We start from the raw sequence: 18,819 nt of genomic DNA on the forward strand, positions 1-18,819 counted from the left end.
GGTGATAGAAAAACTGGCACCAAAAGTGGACATAGTTAGCACAGCACAAAGTAAAACAAGTTTTTGAGCACATATGGATGAGTATAGACATATCGTATACGAGTAGGTACACGTGTGTACATAGATGAGAACAGATAGAAGTATCTATAGGTACATGTACATACAAATATGTGGATGCAAGCACATATATTCATTGAAGACATAAATATTGATACTCCACAGACATAACCAAACACCTCCTGGGTTTGAAGCTTAGGACCATAGTCTCTGGAACAACTCAGTCAACTGGCATAACATAGTTCACAAAAATCATGATCCACATCCCAATGAAGTGAGTAGCATCTAGGGGTCTTAAAAACTTGCAAGTGGCCACCTGAGACACAGCTACAGTTCTATACTCACCAAGCACCAAACAGTAATAAGGTAAACAAAAGCTCAGAGAAGAAACAAGTCTACACAAGCCACAACCTCATCTACCCTGAGACTAGAAGAACTAGATGGTGCCTAGCTACCACCACTGACCGCTCTGATTGGAGACACAATAGATGGTCCCGGTAGAATGGGAAAAAAAAATGTGGAGCAGAACTCAAATTCTTACTAAGAAAAAAAAAAGAGAAAAGAAAAAGTCAGATAAACTGGAACAGCAGAGAACAGAGGACTCCCTGAGATTATCGCCCTGAGACACTCTTTAAACCTAGAACTGAGCCTGTCCTGAGATCACCTTTTAGTGAAATAGCACAGTTTCAGATTTCAAGACTCTATAAAGTTTTAGTATTCAAGACAGTGGGGTATTGACATAAAAACAGGTAAACATAACAAGATACAAAATAAAGGATCCAGATATAGACTCACATATATATAGTCAATTGACTTCTGTCAAAGGTGCCAAAATAATTTAATGGAGAAAGAAGTTTTTTCAACTAATATAGTTGGAGCAAATGTGTATTCGTAAGGAAAAAATGAAATCTTGACCTCCAACCTCACACCAAAACAAAAGTTAATGTGAGATGAAGAATAGACTTCATCATTCAAGCTAAAATAATAAAGCTTTTCTAAGAAAATGTAGGAGAATAGCTTCGCAGTCTGGTGCAGTCTAAAAAGAAAAAGAAATTAATGACTTCATCAAAATTAAAAACTGCTCATAAGAAGATATTATTAAGAAAATAGATAACCAAGCCATATACTAGGAGAAAACAGTCACAAAAAATATCTAACAAATAATTTGTATCCAGACTATATAAAGAACTTCTATACCTCAATAGTAAGACAATAATAAACTTCACCAAAGAAGATATATAAGCAGTCAATGAACACATGAAAAAGTGTGCAACATTAGTCATCACAGAAAAGCTAATTAAAACCACAAGGAGACAGAACCACACACCCACCAGAATGGCTAAAATTGAAAAGACTGATAATACCAAACGTTGGCAGGGTGTGGAACCACTGGAAATTGAATTCGTTGTTGGAGGGAACGTAAAAGCTACAATGACTTTGGAGAAAAAGTTTGGAAGTTTCTTATAAAGTTAAGCATACACCTACCCTTTCACCCAGCAATTCCACTCCTTGGTATTTGCCCAAGAGAAATGAAAAAAAAAAAGTCTATAAAAAGACTTGTATGGAATGTGTTCATAGCATCTTTATTCACAGTAGCCACAAGTTGGACTTACTCAACACTCATGAACAAGAGAATGTATAAACAAATTGTGGTACATCAAAATAAAATGGAGGCCAACTCAATAATAAAAAGGAGTCAGTCAGAGATATACACAACAACATGGATAACTGTTAAAGACACTACAGTAAGCTAAAGAAGACATACACAAAAGAGTACATACTGTATGTTTCCATTTATTTAAGTTCTAGATCAGGCAAAAGTAATCTATGATGGAAAAAAATCACAAAATTGGTTGCTTCTGGAAAAGAAGAGGCAGGGATAACCTGGGAAGGAACATCAGGCAATCTTCTGGGGAAGTGGAAATATTCTAAATATGATAAGCATGAGGTTTGCAAGAGTATCCATTTGTCAAAACCATGTAGCTCAGTTTTTGCATTTCAATGTATATAAATTTTACCTCATGCATTAACAGGAGCATTGACCAGCTATACACTACTAAGATCAAAGTGTTGGATTTTGGGAAAATATTCATATGATTAAGTTTTAAAGCAGTAGTTGAGCTTTAAAGTAGTTCCTTTATAGTTCAGGAATGTTCCAGAAGGATTGCTGCATGGTGTAGAATACTGGACTGTAATATTCAGTATTACCATGTCCTTTTGTACAGGGGTATCAAAAAATATTTGGGAAATTATCACTTCTGTGCCATTCTTTTTTCAAATATGAAAAATTTATAGTCCTAAACAGATTTCAGGCAGTTGATAGTTAAAATTAATATAAACTGAGTTTTAAAACAAGAAATCATTTATACTAAACAGAGAGAAGTTACAAGACACTTGAAATGTGCACTTGAAATATAAATTTTTCAAATAAATATGTGGAAAATTATCACTTCTGCGCTATTCTTTTTTCCAATATTATAAATTTATAGTCCTAAATAGATTTCAGGCAGTTAATACAGATAAAATTAACCTAACCTGGGTTTTAAAACAAGAGATCATTTATAGTAAACAGAGAGAAGTTGCAAGGCACTTGAAATGAGATAACTGTTACTTTGTACACTGAATCTGTATTACCTTAACCTAGCTTTTAAGGGAAAGGAGAAACAAGTCTGGGTAAAGAGTAAACACCTTCTAATAAATAAAAGCACTCAAATATTCCTGAAGTACAAATCGTTGTTCTGATAAAGAAGTTCAAGTAAGAATTTATCTTGTGGATTCATGGAATGGGATGACAGTCAGTGGATTATATAGTAGTGAGGTATTCAGTCATCATCTTAAAAAAGAAACAGGTAACTGTTAAGTATGATTTCAGTATTTAATGAGGTTTATGGAGGAGTTCTGGCTTTCCAGCCAAAGAAAACTGAGACTGGGTTCTACCACTCAGTAGTACTGTCATATCAGATTGATGAGCTTCTGTTTTCTCATCTACAAAATGAAAATAAAAATGATTTACACGTTAACATATTGGAGGATGAGTTTTAACCAATGCATCCAACAGCTATAACAAATGATTTACATTTAAAAGAAAAGCAAGGACAATAATGTTTGTCACTTTATAACTGTACCTATGTGGGATTCGTCTTCCTAACACTGATTTCTACTTGTTTACTGACCAGCTGTCAAGTATAAATAGTTTAACCTTTCCATCAGTGTTGCAATTGTTCCAATCTAACTAGACAATAAAGACTTTTTTCCCAACCTTCCCCCATCCCCATGTTTAAAGAGATTTTACGTGAGAGATCCTTCTATATGCAATGGACAACTGGAAAAATAGTTTGACAGGCTTGAAGATCACGTCTAATGCCAGCTTCTAGATAATGATGGGGTTCTCTCAGTTTTCAGTATGGAGCAGATGTTTTAAAGTGGCTCTTGTTACTGAATCCCTGAAGAAAAAATCCATGACATCTACAAACCATATACGGTCCAGTGTTAAGACCTACAGCTTAGAGAAATCACTTATGCCATGACTCATGGACATTGAAAAGTCTGTTCCGTAAGTATTTTTGGTTGTGGCCAGCAATATTCCAAAATCTGCATATGTTCTTATTCTGACATTGTAGCTCAAACTGTTCCATCAGGAACTGATACAATTTACGTGTTTAATTGGGTTGTTGAATTGTTTATTAAAAAGTTCGGAAGAATCTTCCACTAGCTTTCATATATAATTTCTCTTGATAGCTTTAAAAACCAAAAAACCCACTGCTGTCAAGTCAATTCCAACTCACAGCGACCTCATAGGGTTTCCTAGGCTGTAAATCTTGACGGAAGCAGACTAGCATATCTTTCTCTCACGGAGCCTCTGGTGGTTTTGAACTGTCAACCTTTTGGTTAGCAGCTGATCGCTTTAACCACACTGCGCCATGAGAGCTCCTTACTAGGAATTTATTTTTCTTTTAGTCAAATTAAAAGATCACATTTCTCTATTATCACAAATAAGGAACAAAGGCCCATTCTATGATCTGATGATATGCTATTAAAAGGAAACTTCCCTCAAAAGACCCTATGAAATTTAACTTCGGTACCTCCTTCATTTAATCAAGGGAATGTTGAAAGCCTCACTATTATCTTAGCATTCATTATCACCCATATATTTCTAACTTTGATAGTCCAATTGTCTATCCAGTAAGAATGAAGTCCAATGATCTTGAGAATCAGAAAAAATGCTTAAAGAAGAAATGATTGCTTTCGACACAGTCTAGAATCATTCCAAAGGGTGCTGTTTTGACTGTAATAGGCTTCTTTGGATAGATATTTTCTCTTTTGGCTCATGCACTCTCATATCACCCTGTACTTCCACAAGCAGGGCAATTCTGATACTTTATTGAAATTGCTTAACTGTCTTCTTTGCCACTTGACTGTGAATCAGCTTGGCCAGGGCAGGAATCCTATGTCTCATTCCCTCACACATACCCCAGTTCCCAAAGGGAGCAACATAACAGTGGCTGCAAATGGTAGGATCTCAGTAGATTTGTTTAATGAATGAATGAATTTCTAGAGAGAAAGCACATAAAGAATTCAGTCCTTCAGATTTCCCACAGAAAATGTGCTGACCACCTGCTCTCAATTCTTTTCTGCTGATGAACCCTTGGAAAGTCTAATTTTCAAATGAATATCAAAATAGTTTCAGAAATGAAAAAGATCAGCCTGATAATTAAGTGATATTTTGGCGCCAAATTGACTCATTATGAACTGCAAACAACTTTTGTACAGTTGAGGTTTTATTAAATGATACATAGGTATGAAGGTTAATTTTATGCGTCAGCTGGGCTAGGCTGTAGTGCCCAGTTGTTGGGTTAAACACTGGTGTAGATGTTGCTATACCAAATCCATTGTCGTTGAGTTGATTTCAACTCATAGTGACCCTACAGGACAGAGCAGAACTGCCTCATAGGGTTTCCAAGGCGTGGCTGCTGGATTTGAACTGCCAACCTTTTGGTTAGCAGCCGAGCTCTTAACTACTGCACCACCAGGGCTCCAGATGTAGCTATACAGGTATTTAATTACATTATGATTAACCTGCTGCCCTTAAGTCAATTCCGACTCCTGGTGACCCCACAGGACAGAGTTGAACTACCCCATAGGGTTTCCAAGGTTGTAATCTTTATGGAAGCAGACTGCCACATCTTTCTCCCGTGAAACGCCAGGTAGGTTCTAACTGCCGATCCTTTGGTTAGCGCCTGAGTCCTTAATCACTTCGCCACCAGAGCTCCTCGTATGATTAACATATGATTAACATTTAAATCAACTGGCTTTAAGTAGATTACCCTCCATAACCTGTGTGTACCTCAACCAATCAGTTGAAGGTCTAAAGAGCAAAACTGGAGGTTTCCTGAGGGAGGATTTGGCCTCCTGATTATAGGTATTCTGCAAGACTTCCTCTCTCTCCTCCACCACTTGACCTACCAATTTGGGACACAAGACTGCTGGAATTTCCAGCCTGTCACTTGACATACAGACTTCTTACTTGCCAGCCCCTAGCCAATTCCTCACAATAATTTCTATGTATCTATCTATCTATCTATCATCTATCATCTATCATCTATCTATTATCTATCTATCTATCTACCTACCTACCTATCTACCTATCTTACTGGTTATGTTTCTCTAAAACTAGTACCACAGGATTATGTTCTCATTGTACAGACCAGATGGTTCACAGAGATATCCTCAAGCATTAGTTGAAATTATCCGTAAATCTATGCAAATTATTCTCTTAAGTAATTGATGGGGCTGGGGCGGGGGTGGGGGGGAATGGCCCTTATCCTTAGCTAATGGAGATTTTTATTTTTAATAACCAGGTCTCCATAACTGTAACAATTGTTAAAGTTAAGGGGATATAAATATATATGTATATATACATATATATGTTATTCTCTTCTTTACAGTGTCACTTTGCAGCACAGAATAGTTGGTCACTTGAAATGTGAGTTGAAAAATGCTACAAGCTCGGGGAAATTACTGGGACTGACAAGCCAGGCCAGGCTTAGTTCATCCAGGAAAAAGATGCAAAAAGTATACATAGTTCTCTTTATCCCTAGTGTTCAGAAAGCCCATGAGGATACACTTTGGTAGGCAAGTTATAGAGGGAAGGGATTTTAAAAGTTTCTTGTGCTTGGGAGGGTCTTTGAGGAGCTTCCTATAGCAGCAGTGAAGTATGGTCACAAATCCTTTTTCCTTCTAAATTTTATTTATTTTGTTGTTGTTGTTCAGAATATACACAGCAAAGCATACACCAATTCAACAGATTCTACATGTACAATTCAGTGACATTGATTACATTCTTGAGTTGTGCAACCATTCTCACCCTCCTTTTCTGAGTTGTTCCTCTCCCATTTACATAAACTCACTGCCCCCTAAGGCTCCTATCTAATCTCTTAAATTGCTGTTGTCAATTTGATTCCATGTAAATAGTTCTTAAAAGAGCATAAGGCTCAAGGCAGACTTCTTTTACTAGTTAGGCTAAACTATTGTTAGGTTTTAAGATAACTTTAGGAGATATTTTTGGTTTAAGGTTTAAAGATTATCTCAGGCAATAGTTTCCGGGGATGATCAAAAATCTTAGGAGAAGAAGCCTTCTAACTTTTGTTTATAATCTCCTCCCCTTAAGTTTGGGCAGGCCCTGTAAATAAGTTGGGATACACTCCCATGATTAGGTTACATTATATGGCAAAGGGGAAGGGATTTTACAGATGTAAGTAAGGCCTCTAATCAGGGACTAGTATTAAATCAAACCAGAGCTTATCCTGGGTGAGCTTGACTTAACCAGGTGAGCCCTTTAAAAAGGACTTAGGCTTTCCCTAAACTCAAAGATTACAAACAGCTAGCGTGCAAGGGTTCCAGCCTGCTCAGGATCTTCCTGTCCTGACCACCGACTCTGCAAACTTGGGTTTACTCAGCTAGCACTCACAATTGCATAAGGCAAATCCTTGTAATGAATCCCTTAATCTGTACACATCTCCTACCAGCTCTGCTTCTCTGGTTAAACCCTGACTGATATACCTTATCTTAACCACAGAAGGCTTCAATGAGTTCACTCTTAGGCTCTCTGCCACTGAAAAGGATCAGCATAAAAACTATAACTGAATTTCTACATCTTTTGTAAAACCATACCAAACAGAAATCAAACCCGTTGCCGTCGAGTCAACTCCAACTCATAGCAACCCTATAGCTACCCTATAGGACAGAGCAGAACTGCTCCATAGGGTTTCCAAGGAGCAGCTGGTGGATTCGAACTACCAATCTTTTGGTTAGCAGCTGAGTTAACATTAGTTTCTATCATGTTATCGACATCTCTGAGAAAGGGTTACTAAAGAAAATTTCTATTTAAATTGAATCCCAATTAAATTTTTTAAAAAATTGTTGTCTCCATCAATATGTTTGTACAACAATTTTGATAAGAAGTTAAAAAACGTTATGAGGTCTCCATTTTGCCTTGATTTCTGAAATATTTAGAACTTAAATACAGGCCAACTGATGATCAGAGGCGAATGACATATCTTCTCTCTCTGCTTTTATTATTTTAAATCTTTAATTTTCTTACTAAAAATGACTTTAGTTTTACTACTTATATTCAGTCTGGATCTGCTACAGAATTTATATAAGCTTCAGCTTCCACATTTGCATAATAAAGATTAAAATGGTATCTAAACTTTATAGGGTTATACTAGTATTAAATGAGATAATGCATGTGAAATACTTAGCACATTATTTGGCACATAATAGATTGTTAACTAAAAACTAAACCTGTTGCCCTCAGGTTGATTCCAACTCACAGGAACCATACAGGACAGAGTAGAACTGCCTCATAGAGTTTCCCAGGAGCAGCTAGTGGATTCGAACTGCTCACCCTTTTGTTAGCAGCCAAGCTGTTAACCACTGCACCATCAGGGCCCCAGACGGTTAACAGTTACTCTTATATTTACTTGTGTGAGAACGTATGTTTAAAATATCTCAAACATTTTCTGAGCAAAGAATGAAAATCTCAAATAAAAATAAAATACTAAAAATTATGTCCTAAATATGTTTTTGGAGCCCTGGTGGCAAAGTGGTTAAGAGCTCAGACTGCTAACCAAAAGGTTGGCAGTTCAAATCCATCAGCCACTCCTTAGAAACCCTATGGGGCAGTTCTAGTCTGTCCTGTAGGGTCACTATGAGTCAGAATTGACTCCTCGGCACACATAGTAACAACAAAAAATATGTTTTATTCTTTTTATTTTTTCATTTGCTCCACAATCCTTATAAACCTACTGGTAGTTTTATCTGAGGTTGGTATTCCGTCATTCCAATGGCAAAATACTTTTTATCATGGAGAATGGGGGAGAGATAATTGGGGGAAGTAATCTACAGAGGAATGTTTTCATGATATTTTAAACTTTAAAAAAACACATCTGAAGGGAGCATAATACAGGTATGATTGGCAAGACCTACCATATGATTAAAACTAACATTTCAATACCTTGAAAGTTATGGTTAAAAGTGCTAGGAGTAGAGAAAGTGAAGAATGGCTTCAAAAAAAACTGTGTGAACTAAACTGCTTTCTTCATTATATAAAATGTTCTCTGTAAGAGAGGACCAATGAGGGTATATTAAAAACTATTTTCTACTTTACTCATTTCTTCTGAATATATGGGGCTGTGAACAATTATTGATTCTTCTGTCAAACCCTGAATTTGAGAATGACTACTGAATGTTCACATTAGTATCAAAGACATCCCAATGACAGTCAAGAGAAATGTTCCTTACGTCAACCAGCAGCATAGGTTTTTAAAGCCATTCTCACTTGTAATTTTAAGTAAAAATGATCTTAATGATTTGCAAGTTCATTTGTCTTGGCAGAAGTACAACCAGAATGCTCCTCAAAAGGAAGGATGGCAAGACTGTGTCTTACATACTTTGGACATGTCAGGAGGGATCAGTCCCCGGAAAAGGACATCATGCTTGGTAAAGTACAAGGTCAGTGAAAAAGAGGAAGACCCTCAGCGAGATGGATGGACACAGTGGCTGCAACAACGGGCTCAAGTATAACAATGATTGTGAGCATGGTGCAAGACCGGGCAGTGTTTCGTTCTGTGGTGCGTGGGTCACTATGAGTCGGAACCGACCTGACGGCACCTAACAACAACAACAACAAGATTACACATATACTTTCAAAGAGGTCTTGCAGAGATTTAAGTAAGGGAATGATAATGTAAATGCAAGGGTCATAAAGATAGCTTTTACTTCAGTATTTCCCAAATTATACCCCTAAACCCAAGATAGCAGACTTAGACAAGTTTAATTTTTCATCAGTAGTGAAAAATTATTTGTATTACAGCAATTATGTCAACAAATAGCCGTTTATTAACTGCATACTCAAAGTATACCTCAAGTCTAAATATATGTTAAATAAGAGTCTTTGCCTTCCAGAAATTTAAGTACTCATTATTTTCATTGGAAATACTCTAACAAAAATTTGTAAAGATACGGTAAGCATTTTCAACCTATCAGCATCACTGAGATAAAAAAACAAAGTATCGAATAGACCTTTAAGTGAATCCAGTAAGTGCTTCAAAGACCAGGGGTACCATGACCAAAGGTGATTATGAGCAAAGAGATGAGTGGAATGGTTTAGCTACACTATTTTCTCTAAAATGGTGATGGCATGAAAGCAGTATTTTATTTTAAATGATACATAATTTTATTTTTAATCAAGGTTTCTACTTTTATTCTATTTAAGCTCTAAATTCAATGCTTTTCCATTATGTAATTGCAGAAAACACTTTTTGTATGAATGGTTTTTAATTTCCTCAAGCTCTCTTTCTTCCAACTAAACATTTTCACCGCTATTATTAATTATTCTTTAACATTTTATAACATATTTGTATATGTGGGTATATTTTTATATGTATGTTTCTATGTCATTTATTTTTTCCTACTGTATCAGTTTGTGTTTTGTAACTTATTTTAAATAAAAGTGAGTCATCAAATTATAGTATGCTAATTCCATCACTTTTTCTAATTGGATTTTAATAACTTTTCTAATGTCATAAAACATCTTTCATTTTTAAAATTATTTTCTACCAATTAAAATCAGGCAAATATTATACAGGATTCAACACTGATTTATTCTTTCTTCTAGGATATAAACCCAAAGAAACACACACCTAAAAACTTTAACTACTAGAATATTTTTATTTCAATTACAGCTCTACTTCCTTACTTCCCAAAGTTATTGGTTACCTATAAGTTTCTGAATATCAAGAATAAAAACTGAAACATTTAGAATACAGTAGGGCACACACTGTGAATTCTTTTCAAAAGAGACTAAGCAAGCAAGAAACATTAATTTGCTTTGGAAAAGACTGTCATTATAGAAAACAAATGCAAAGAAAAATGTCCTGTTCTGTTTTTGATTACCTAAATGGGAATTTTGAGTCACCAGCTCTAGATTACAGTCTTGGAAGTCAGGCATTATTGGGAGAAAAAGTCATTTTTTAAATTCTAAGATATATCCAGAGGTAGCCTGACAATAAACCATGGCTAGAAAGAGCGTAAGATATGATATAAGGGAAATTTCAAAGCGTTTGGAAGAGGGCATAGAAAAATCACTTCCCTTCCCTCCTGATTCTGACAGAAGAGAGATTCAGGAGAATCAAGTCTCTTTACATCATTCTGGCTCACTGAAAAATAAGGATTTTCCTTCCATTCCCAACTGAATATATTATGCTTGGTTTCAGAATAAGTTTTACTTTAAGTTCAGAAGTCTACAATCTGGGATATATAACTGCTATAGTTCCTATTTCTTTCTGTAATAGCTGTGATTAGAACTCATTCAAAACAATCACGAGGGAATGTACATTTGAGAAAATGCCTTAAAAGATTTGAAGTACATTCCAGTTTAAACTGTAAAAGTCATATACTAGCAGAGAAGACTATAGCCATCGCTCTGGGGAGACAGGGTAAGAAGCACAGGGAAGTTTTATTCACATCCATTGCTTGTAAAAGCCACCAAGTTCAGGAAAATGAAAAGAAGAGAATTTCTAAAATGTGCTTACTGTGGGATACGTTTTATTCACTAGAATACTACATGTATTATTATACTACTTTCAAATCATATCAATTTCATAATAAGAGATTAATGTAAAAACATCAGAATATAAAATAAAGACAATTTACTTTTTATCAAAAGTAGGGAAGTGTTTGAAAAAATATAATATCCAGTGGTGATGTAGTTGCACAGGAATATCAGCTTTCATACACTGCTGCTTAGAATGAATACTGGCACCAACTTTTGAAGAACAATTTGTGCATTCATTGCCTAGTAACACTTATCCTGTACCTACTAAGTGTCAGGACTGTACTATGGTAAGCAAAATAGACACCGTGCTCTGCCCTCTGAGAACTGACAGTATCAAAAACCATTAAAATCTTCATATCCTTTCAGCAAATAATTCACCCTCCAAAAAGGAAATAGTGAAATACATACCAAAATATTTACAGTCAAGAATGTTCAATTTAAGAGTGACAAATGGAAGACTGTCTAAATATTCAAACATAAAGAATTGGTCAAATAATTAAGATAAATCTATATAATAGAATGTTGAGCTATTACCAAATTCTATTAAAGAATGTAGTAGTACACTATATATTATTACATAAAAATTAGGCACATTATAGTATATAAAATACCCTATTTAGTTTCAAAATATATATACGCATTTACTAAAAACTGAAATACCGTATTTTTATGCAAATAATGTGCACCTTCTACATTTGTTTGCCAACTTCATTCTTCCCCCGCAAGGTATTTTTGTAAGTGCGCTATTCTAATTTTTTTTAAAGCAACATGTAAAATAATTAGCATTAGCATAGCAGTGCTTATGAAAGTACCTGTGGGGGGAAAATTCAGTTGGCAAACAAACGTAGAAGGTGCACGTTATTTGCATAAACACCGTGTGTGTGTGTGTGTGTGTGTGTGTGTGTGTGTGTGTGTGTGTGTGTGTGTGTGTGTGTGTGTGTGTATATATACAGGTATATTTATATTGTTGTTAGTTGCTGTCAAGTCAATTCTGACTCACATAGACCACACATTCCCACAATAGAACTGTTCCTTAGAGTTTTTAAGGCTGTGACCTTTCAGAAGCAGATCGACGGGCCTGTATTGCAAGGTACCTCTGGGTGGGTTCGAATGACCAGCCTTTCAGCTAGTAATTGAGTGTTTAACCATTTGCAATATATATGCACATACACATCCACACATATCCAAAATGTTAACAGGAGTGGTTTCTGAGCTCATGAATTATGAGTAATTTTAATTTTCCCCTTAGTGAATTTTTGTATTCCTTTTTAAAACTTCCTGTAATTAAATGTATGATAAAATAATATTTTAAAAAATAATAGAGTATTGTCTCTAACTCATGGAACAATCTTTACTATCTCATCTGCCAGTGATTTTAAAATTAAAATTCTATTGTGTTTTTAAAAATAATTTTTTGTCCTGAATTTCACTCTCACCTTTACTACCTTCAACCATACTTTCACGTGCAATTATCACATTGAATTCAGTGAGTCAAGTCAAGTGTACGACACTGACTTATTAACAACCTGCAGTGGAGAGTGGCTGCATAAACATGCATACCAGGCAGAGAACTAACTTTAAAGAAACTGAATATATACTTCATTAAAAAATAATCCTGGGTTCCTTGGTCTCTCTACCGTAAGTGTAAACTATGACATTACACAGTTATCAAAATCCAGAAACAGAATCCCTGAACACAGATGACAGAATGAGCTGGCCAGGAAAAATTCTGAGAATACAAGCTGTACTCTGACATTGACAGCATATTAGGAGAGATATTCAGAGAACAATGTTTCCAAAGCTATTGCTTTGGGCACTATGTGTCTAGAGCGTTTAAAAATATTCATAGCTTTTCAGTTAGTATTTTCATTTTTAGGAACACATCCTAAAGAAATAAATCAGAAATGTGCACAAAATTTATGTTCAAGAATGTTAGTGCAATGGTTATTTTTTTCTTTAATAGATTTTTTTTGTCATGAAAGAAATATGCCCATTGTAACAAGCAAAATAACCTAGAAATTAGTGAAAATATAAGAAAAATGAAAATTTCCCCTTCCCTCACTTTCTCACACACCTTCCATTTGTATCTCTCTGGTGGTGTAGTTGGTTAAGAGCTCAGCTGCTAACCAAAAGGTGGGCAGTTTGAATCCACCAGCCACTCCTTGGAAACCCAAAGGAGCAGTTCTACTCTGTCCTATGAGTCGGAATGACTCGACAACAATGGATTTTTTTTTTTTTTTAAGTATTCAAAGTCAAAAGATTAGTGGGCATCCTTCCACATCTGTCTTATAAACCCATCGCCACTGAGTCGATTCCAACTCATAGTGACCCTATAGGCATACACAAACACACACAGGGATTTCTTTTTTAGTTAAAAAAAAAAGATTTGTAATACCTATTACAACTTGCTTTTTTTCACTCAACAATATTATCATGAACACCTTTCCAGATCAATATATTCTGATAGCTCATACCATTCAATATTACAGATATACGATAATTTTTTGTTGAATGTTTGACTCCTCTCTGTTTTTTACCATGACAAAACAGGATGAAACAAACTTGCACAGTTATCCTTACCTACTGACGTTCTTTTATTTCTGTTAGACAAATCCCCCTCCCCTAAGAAACAAAAAAGGGAGGGATTGCTGGATCAAAGGTCATATGCATGCAAGGATATTTTTGAAATATATTAATATATATTTCATTCTTGCATTTGCATTTCCGTGGGAATGACCTGTTCCTTGTTTTGCCAGAGGCATCCATTTGCCTCAGGGAGGGTTAGGATTGTTATACAAAGAATGAAAAGAGAAATATAGAGTCAGTATTCAGCTTTTTACATCAGTAGTAGGATTTTTGGAGAGCACAGGCCTGGGAGCCCATGGAGGGCCAGGTGGTGCTTCAGTTCTGTGAGGCTCAGTGAGGATGCACCTCTTGAGGGCAGCTCTGACATCCTGGGGGTGAATGGTGAACCCCTCCTACCCAGGAGAGGGAGGCAAGCATGTGTGTGCCCATACTGCCAGGTGGTTTGGGGCAGAGATAACTGTACACCCACTGACTCCTCCCCACTCCCCAGCCCGGTGACTTGGGCAGGTGACTCATCCTCTCTATGCCTGGTCTTCACCATCGGCAAAACGGGGATCTTGATCTTTGTGAAATCAATATTGAGAGGGCTCAGCTGTGTCTGCCAATTTAAAAGGGATCATAAATTTGAGCAATTACTTTATTTAAAAAGTCAAGGAGTAGGGCAGAGAAGGGTCCCTGCTTCTGACTTCATCTCTCAAGCTCTGGGAGTGCAGAAATCTTAGCAGGTTCCCAGGCTAAGCGCAGGGTCAGCCCTTAAAGATTCCTGAGTGCGTGAAATCCCAGTTAGGAGCAGGACCCCCTGGAGCAGGCTGTCAGGCTCAGACCCCCTAAAGGCGCTCATAGGTATGAGATATAGATACAGACATATGAATGGGTAGGGCAAACAGTTAACTCGGGCTGCTAACTGAAAGGTGAAAGGTTCGAGTCCACCCAGAGATGCCTCCAAAGAAAAGCCTGGTGATCTACTTCTGAAAAATCAGCTACTGCATACCCTGTGGAGAGTAGTTCTCCTCTGACACAGATGGGGTCGCATGAGTTGTAACAGACTCAGTGGCAACTGGTTTATACGTATGAATGATACACCTTATTATGTTATTTACATCTCCTATATATTAACCTAAAGGAGCCCTGGTGGCTCAGTGGTTAACTGCTTAGCTACTAACCCAAAGGTCAGGGGTTTGAACCCACCAGCCACTCTGCGAGAGAAAAGACCTGGCAATCTGCTCCCATAAAGATTACAGCTTAGGAAGCCCTATGGGGCAGTTCTACTCTGTCCTCTACTGTTGCTATGAGTCGGTGTTGACTGGATGGCACGCAACAACATATATTAACCTATTTTTTGCTACTTAATTAACACGAACTGAGAAGTGAGCAATGTCTCCTACTACTAGGTGTTACGGAAACATCTTCTCATATCTCCTCTAAGTTTTGTCCTATAGATGTTACTACTGTTATTTGCTACATAGATGTTTGTAACTGTTACATCTTCAGTGCAGTGCCCTCTTAAATACAGTCATGCATCGCTTAACATCCATGATAATTCTGTGAAATAGGACATTACGCAGTTGAGCGTTATGCGAACACCATATTGTATACAGGCAGTCCCGGGTTACCAGCATGTCCCGCTTAGGTACAATGGTAGTTAGGAACCAACCCCCACAAAGCCTATTATATTAAAACCTTACGGGAGCCCACTTCCAGTCATCCCTGCTGGGTGTGCCTGATTTACTGACTTCCGGCTGATCGTTCCAGAAAGGATTCAAGAGAGGGAGAGGGGCTCCAGCATCTCCCACCAGCTGGATAGCAAAAGCTCTGGAGCATACACGTTAAGACACAGCCACCGCCTCCTGGGGAGGAATTTTGCAGGTGTGAACTGTAGGATGGGACCTCCAGGGAGGTCATGGAGGGACAGCAGCCTTCCCAAACTGCGAGGCAGCTGCGTCTGCAGAGTGACCTGGGGTTCAGGGGTTCCCCTCTCATACACAGAAGTCGGGGCTGTGCCGTCAGGCCTGCTCCGCCGGCGGGTCACAAAGTATCAACGCCTTGGTGGGCCTGGAAGGGTTTAACCAGAAGGAATCAAGCAGTGACGGGGATGGAGCAGCTGGCCTGCTCGCACAGCTTGGGAGGACGGCACGGGCCTTGACGAGGGCCTGAGCCCCTCTGGGAACTGGGCCCCATGGGGTGAGTCCAGACAGGCAGGGAGGGGCAGCCAGGCTGAGGAGAGAAGCTGGGGGTGAGATGTCATTCAAGACCCGCTAAGCCCAGGGTCCCGGCCTGGAGATTCTAAGGCCAAGACGAGCCCCAGCTCGGCCCCTCGGCTCCATCTGGTGAAGAGGGATGTGGACCTTCAAGAAACACCTGCTTGTGTCCCTGCGTGCCAACCCCACCCCGCCCTAACCCGCCATCCCCGTCTGAATGTCAGTGGGCTCCAGTTCCAACAAGGGGTGGCCAGACCATGGCAGATGTTCGCGGCTACTCGGGGTGTGGGCTGCCGCTCACCTGCCTTGGAAGGTAGAAGTTTCTCCGCCTTCAGGGATGAACTTCAAGGAGCTGCTAAATATTCAGAAGCGGGACTGCCCCCCACCGCTTGAGGCGGTTGCTGAGGAAGCTGAGCGAGAGCAGGCGAGAGAGGAGTGAGCCGAACGCGCCCACTGCCGCCAGCCATTCCGCCCATTGAGGAGGAAACAGGCCCCTCTCAGCCCCTGTTTGACGGGCGCCCAGAGTCATGTCCTCTGCCTCACCTGCCTGTATCCCACCCGTGGTCCAGTACTGCAAGAGTCTGGGCTTGGGGTCTCTAAAATCATTAGGGGGAAATAACAAAAAAAGGAGAGCTGCTTTCCTTTTTTTTAAAAAAAAAAAAAAAAAACCTTATGGGACTACAGAGGTATTTGTGGTCAAACTGTAGGCCAGAAGGTTCCCAAAAGCATTACTGTATTGTGAAGTGCCCTCCTTTGACGCATTAAATGATCTCATTTGCTTGAATTACACTTCATCTGATATTATTAAGATCACACCCTCTCGGCAACTGTAAATTGAACATGTAATTTTACACGATTCTTGAGACACTTAACTGTTCAGGACATTTATTGCTTTGCTGTATAGTAATCCATTGTATTGTGGGGTTGGTCGGCTGGCAACCAGCAGTACTGAGTGGGTGTCCTGAAGCACCGGCATTCCAACCTGGCTTTGAGATGCCTTTATTTTTTTCCATTCTACTCATTGTCTGGTTCAGAGGGATTCTCATTAAAGGTCTGAAGGTCCTTGAGAGGTTTCTTTCTTAGAAATCATGTAATAGATATAAGAAGAAATGTGTGCATAAATAAGTGGATATGTAAATGTCTTTGAAAAAAAATTCTGATATGCTACAACAAGGAATCCTTGGGTAGTGCAAATGGTATAAGCTGGGCTACTAACTCAAAGGCTGGGAGTTCGAGTTTACCCAGAGGTGCTTCAGAAGAAAGGCCTGGTGATCTACTTCCGAAAAATCAGCCATTAAAAACTCTATGGAGCACGGTTCTACTCTGACACACATGGAGTCACCATGAGTCAGAATTGACTTGATGGCAACTAGTTTTTTTTTTTCTTTAATCATACAAGGGCCAAGGAATGTAGTAACTGTGTGCCCTGTCAATACCTAAGAAAACAGAAAGGAGGTGGAGGGCTACGTCATAGGTAAATAACCACAGAACTATGAACCAGATGAAACACTTGGGTACATTTCCATGACTTAGGAAATGGATTTTAGTGCAGAGGAATGGATGGAAGAGAAACTGGGAATCTGGAAATACATGTAAAGCATGCTCACAGCATTTCCTTTTGCATTTTTGACATCAAAGGAAATGTGATGGAAATATACTTACAGGAAATCCAAAATAATATTTCCAGTCTTACCTTGGAAGACCGGAAGGTAAATGCTGTCGATTTTACATCAGCTTTTTCCTTGTCCATGAGTAGAAGGCTTTTGTCTTCCATGAGACTCAAGTATTTTCCTGTTGTCACATGGCGTAGTCGGAAGGGCTGGCCCCATCTTATATGGCTTCCACTCCATCTAACAAAAAAAAGTTAGGACTCGATGCAATAACAGTCACAATAATAAGAGAAATAGCAAGTAAAATGTATCATAACCACCCTAACCTTTAGGAACCACCACCCTGATCAGTCAGCAGCCATCAACATCAAGGCAAAACCCTCCACCAGCAAAAAGATTATGACTCCCTGAAGGCTCAGACGATGGTTAGCATTTTTTAGCAATAAAGTATTTTTAAATTAAGGTATGTGCATTTTTTAAAGACATAATGCTATTGCACACTTAGTAGATTACCATATAGTGTAAACATGACCTTTCTATGCACTAGGAAACCAAAACATTCGTGTGACTCGTTTTATTGCAGTGGCCTGGAACCAAACCCACAATATCTCAGAGGCGTGCCTATACCAAAAAAATCTGATGAATGGATTGCTTAGGGCAACCAACTAATTTAATTAACAAATAAAATCATATTAAAGAAGTAGTCAATTTAACTCAAAATAAAGAAAAATGTATGCGTCAGACAACGAACAAGGGTGTTTTGCGTATAAACTCTTCTCTAATGTTCTCAAAAATCTTATGATGTTGCTGATATTAATTTCATTTTACAAATAACAAAATGGTTACTTGGAATGATCAAGTAATACCCAATGTCACACACCTAGTAACAAGTAGAGAGAATATAAGTCAAGGTCTTCTGATCTTAAAGCAATACCCTATCCATTACTCTAAACACAGACTAGAAGCTTGTATTTCAAGTTAACCTCTAATCATAATCACAGATGGAGAAATTATAACTTTAAGTGATATTTTAGAATTTACTAGTTAAGAAACTGTTGTTGTATTTGCACAGAATAGATGTGAAAAATAATAGCATCACAGTCAATCCCTAAGCATATTTAATTGGAACTCATATATTGAAACTAAAGTGCATATTTGAACTTATTTTAGTGACAAAATAATTTTATTCCTATGCTTTAAATTTTAATATTGTGGAACAATTATATCATCAAAACATGATTTAAAAAAAAAA

At 37.9% G+C, this 18,819-nt stretch overlaps 1 protein-coding gene across 1 annotated transcript in view; it reads right to left on the reverse strand.

The window, feature by feature from the left end:
• RYR2 (ryanodine receptor 2) overlaps positions 1 to 18,819 on the reverse strand; it is a 529,910-nt gene that overhangs the window by 374,838 nt on the left and 136,253 nt on the right. Inside the window, exon 12 of the mRNA XM_023728152.1 lies at positions 17,651 to 17,807. Within this exon, the coding sequence (XP_023583920.1) occupies positions 17,651 to 17,807 (157 nt within the window). The remainder of the gene's footprint in view (positions 1 to 17,650; positions 17,808 to 18,819) is intronic.

Source organism: Trichechus manatus, unplaced genomic scaffold (assembly GCF_000243295.1).
Source record: "Trichechus manatus latirostris isolate Lorelei unplaced genomic scaffold, TriManLat1.0 scaffold00021, whole genome shotgun sequence".
Classification (NCBI taxonomy): domain Eukaryota; kingdom Metazoa; phylum Chordata; class Mammalia; order Sirenia; family Trichechidae; genus Trichechus; species Trichechus manatus.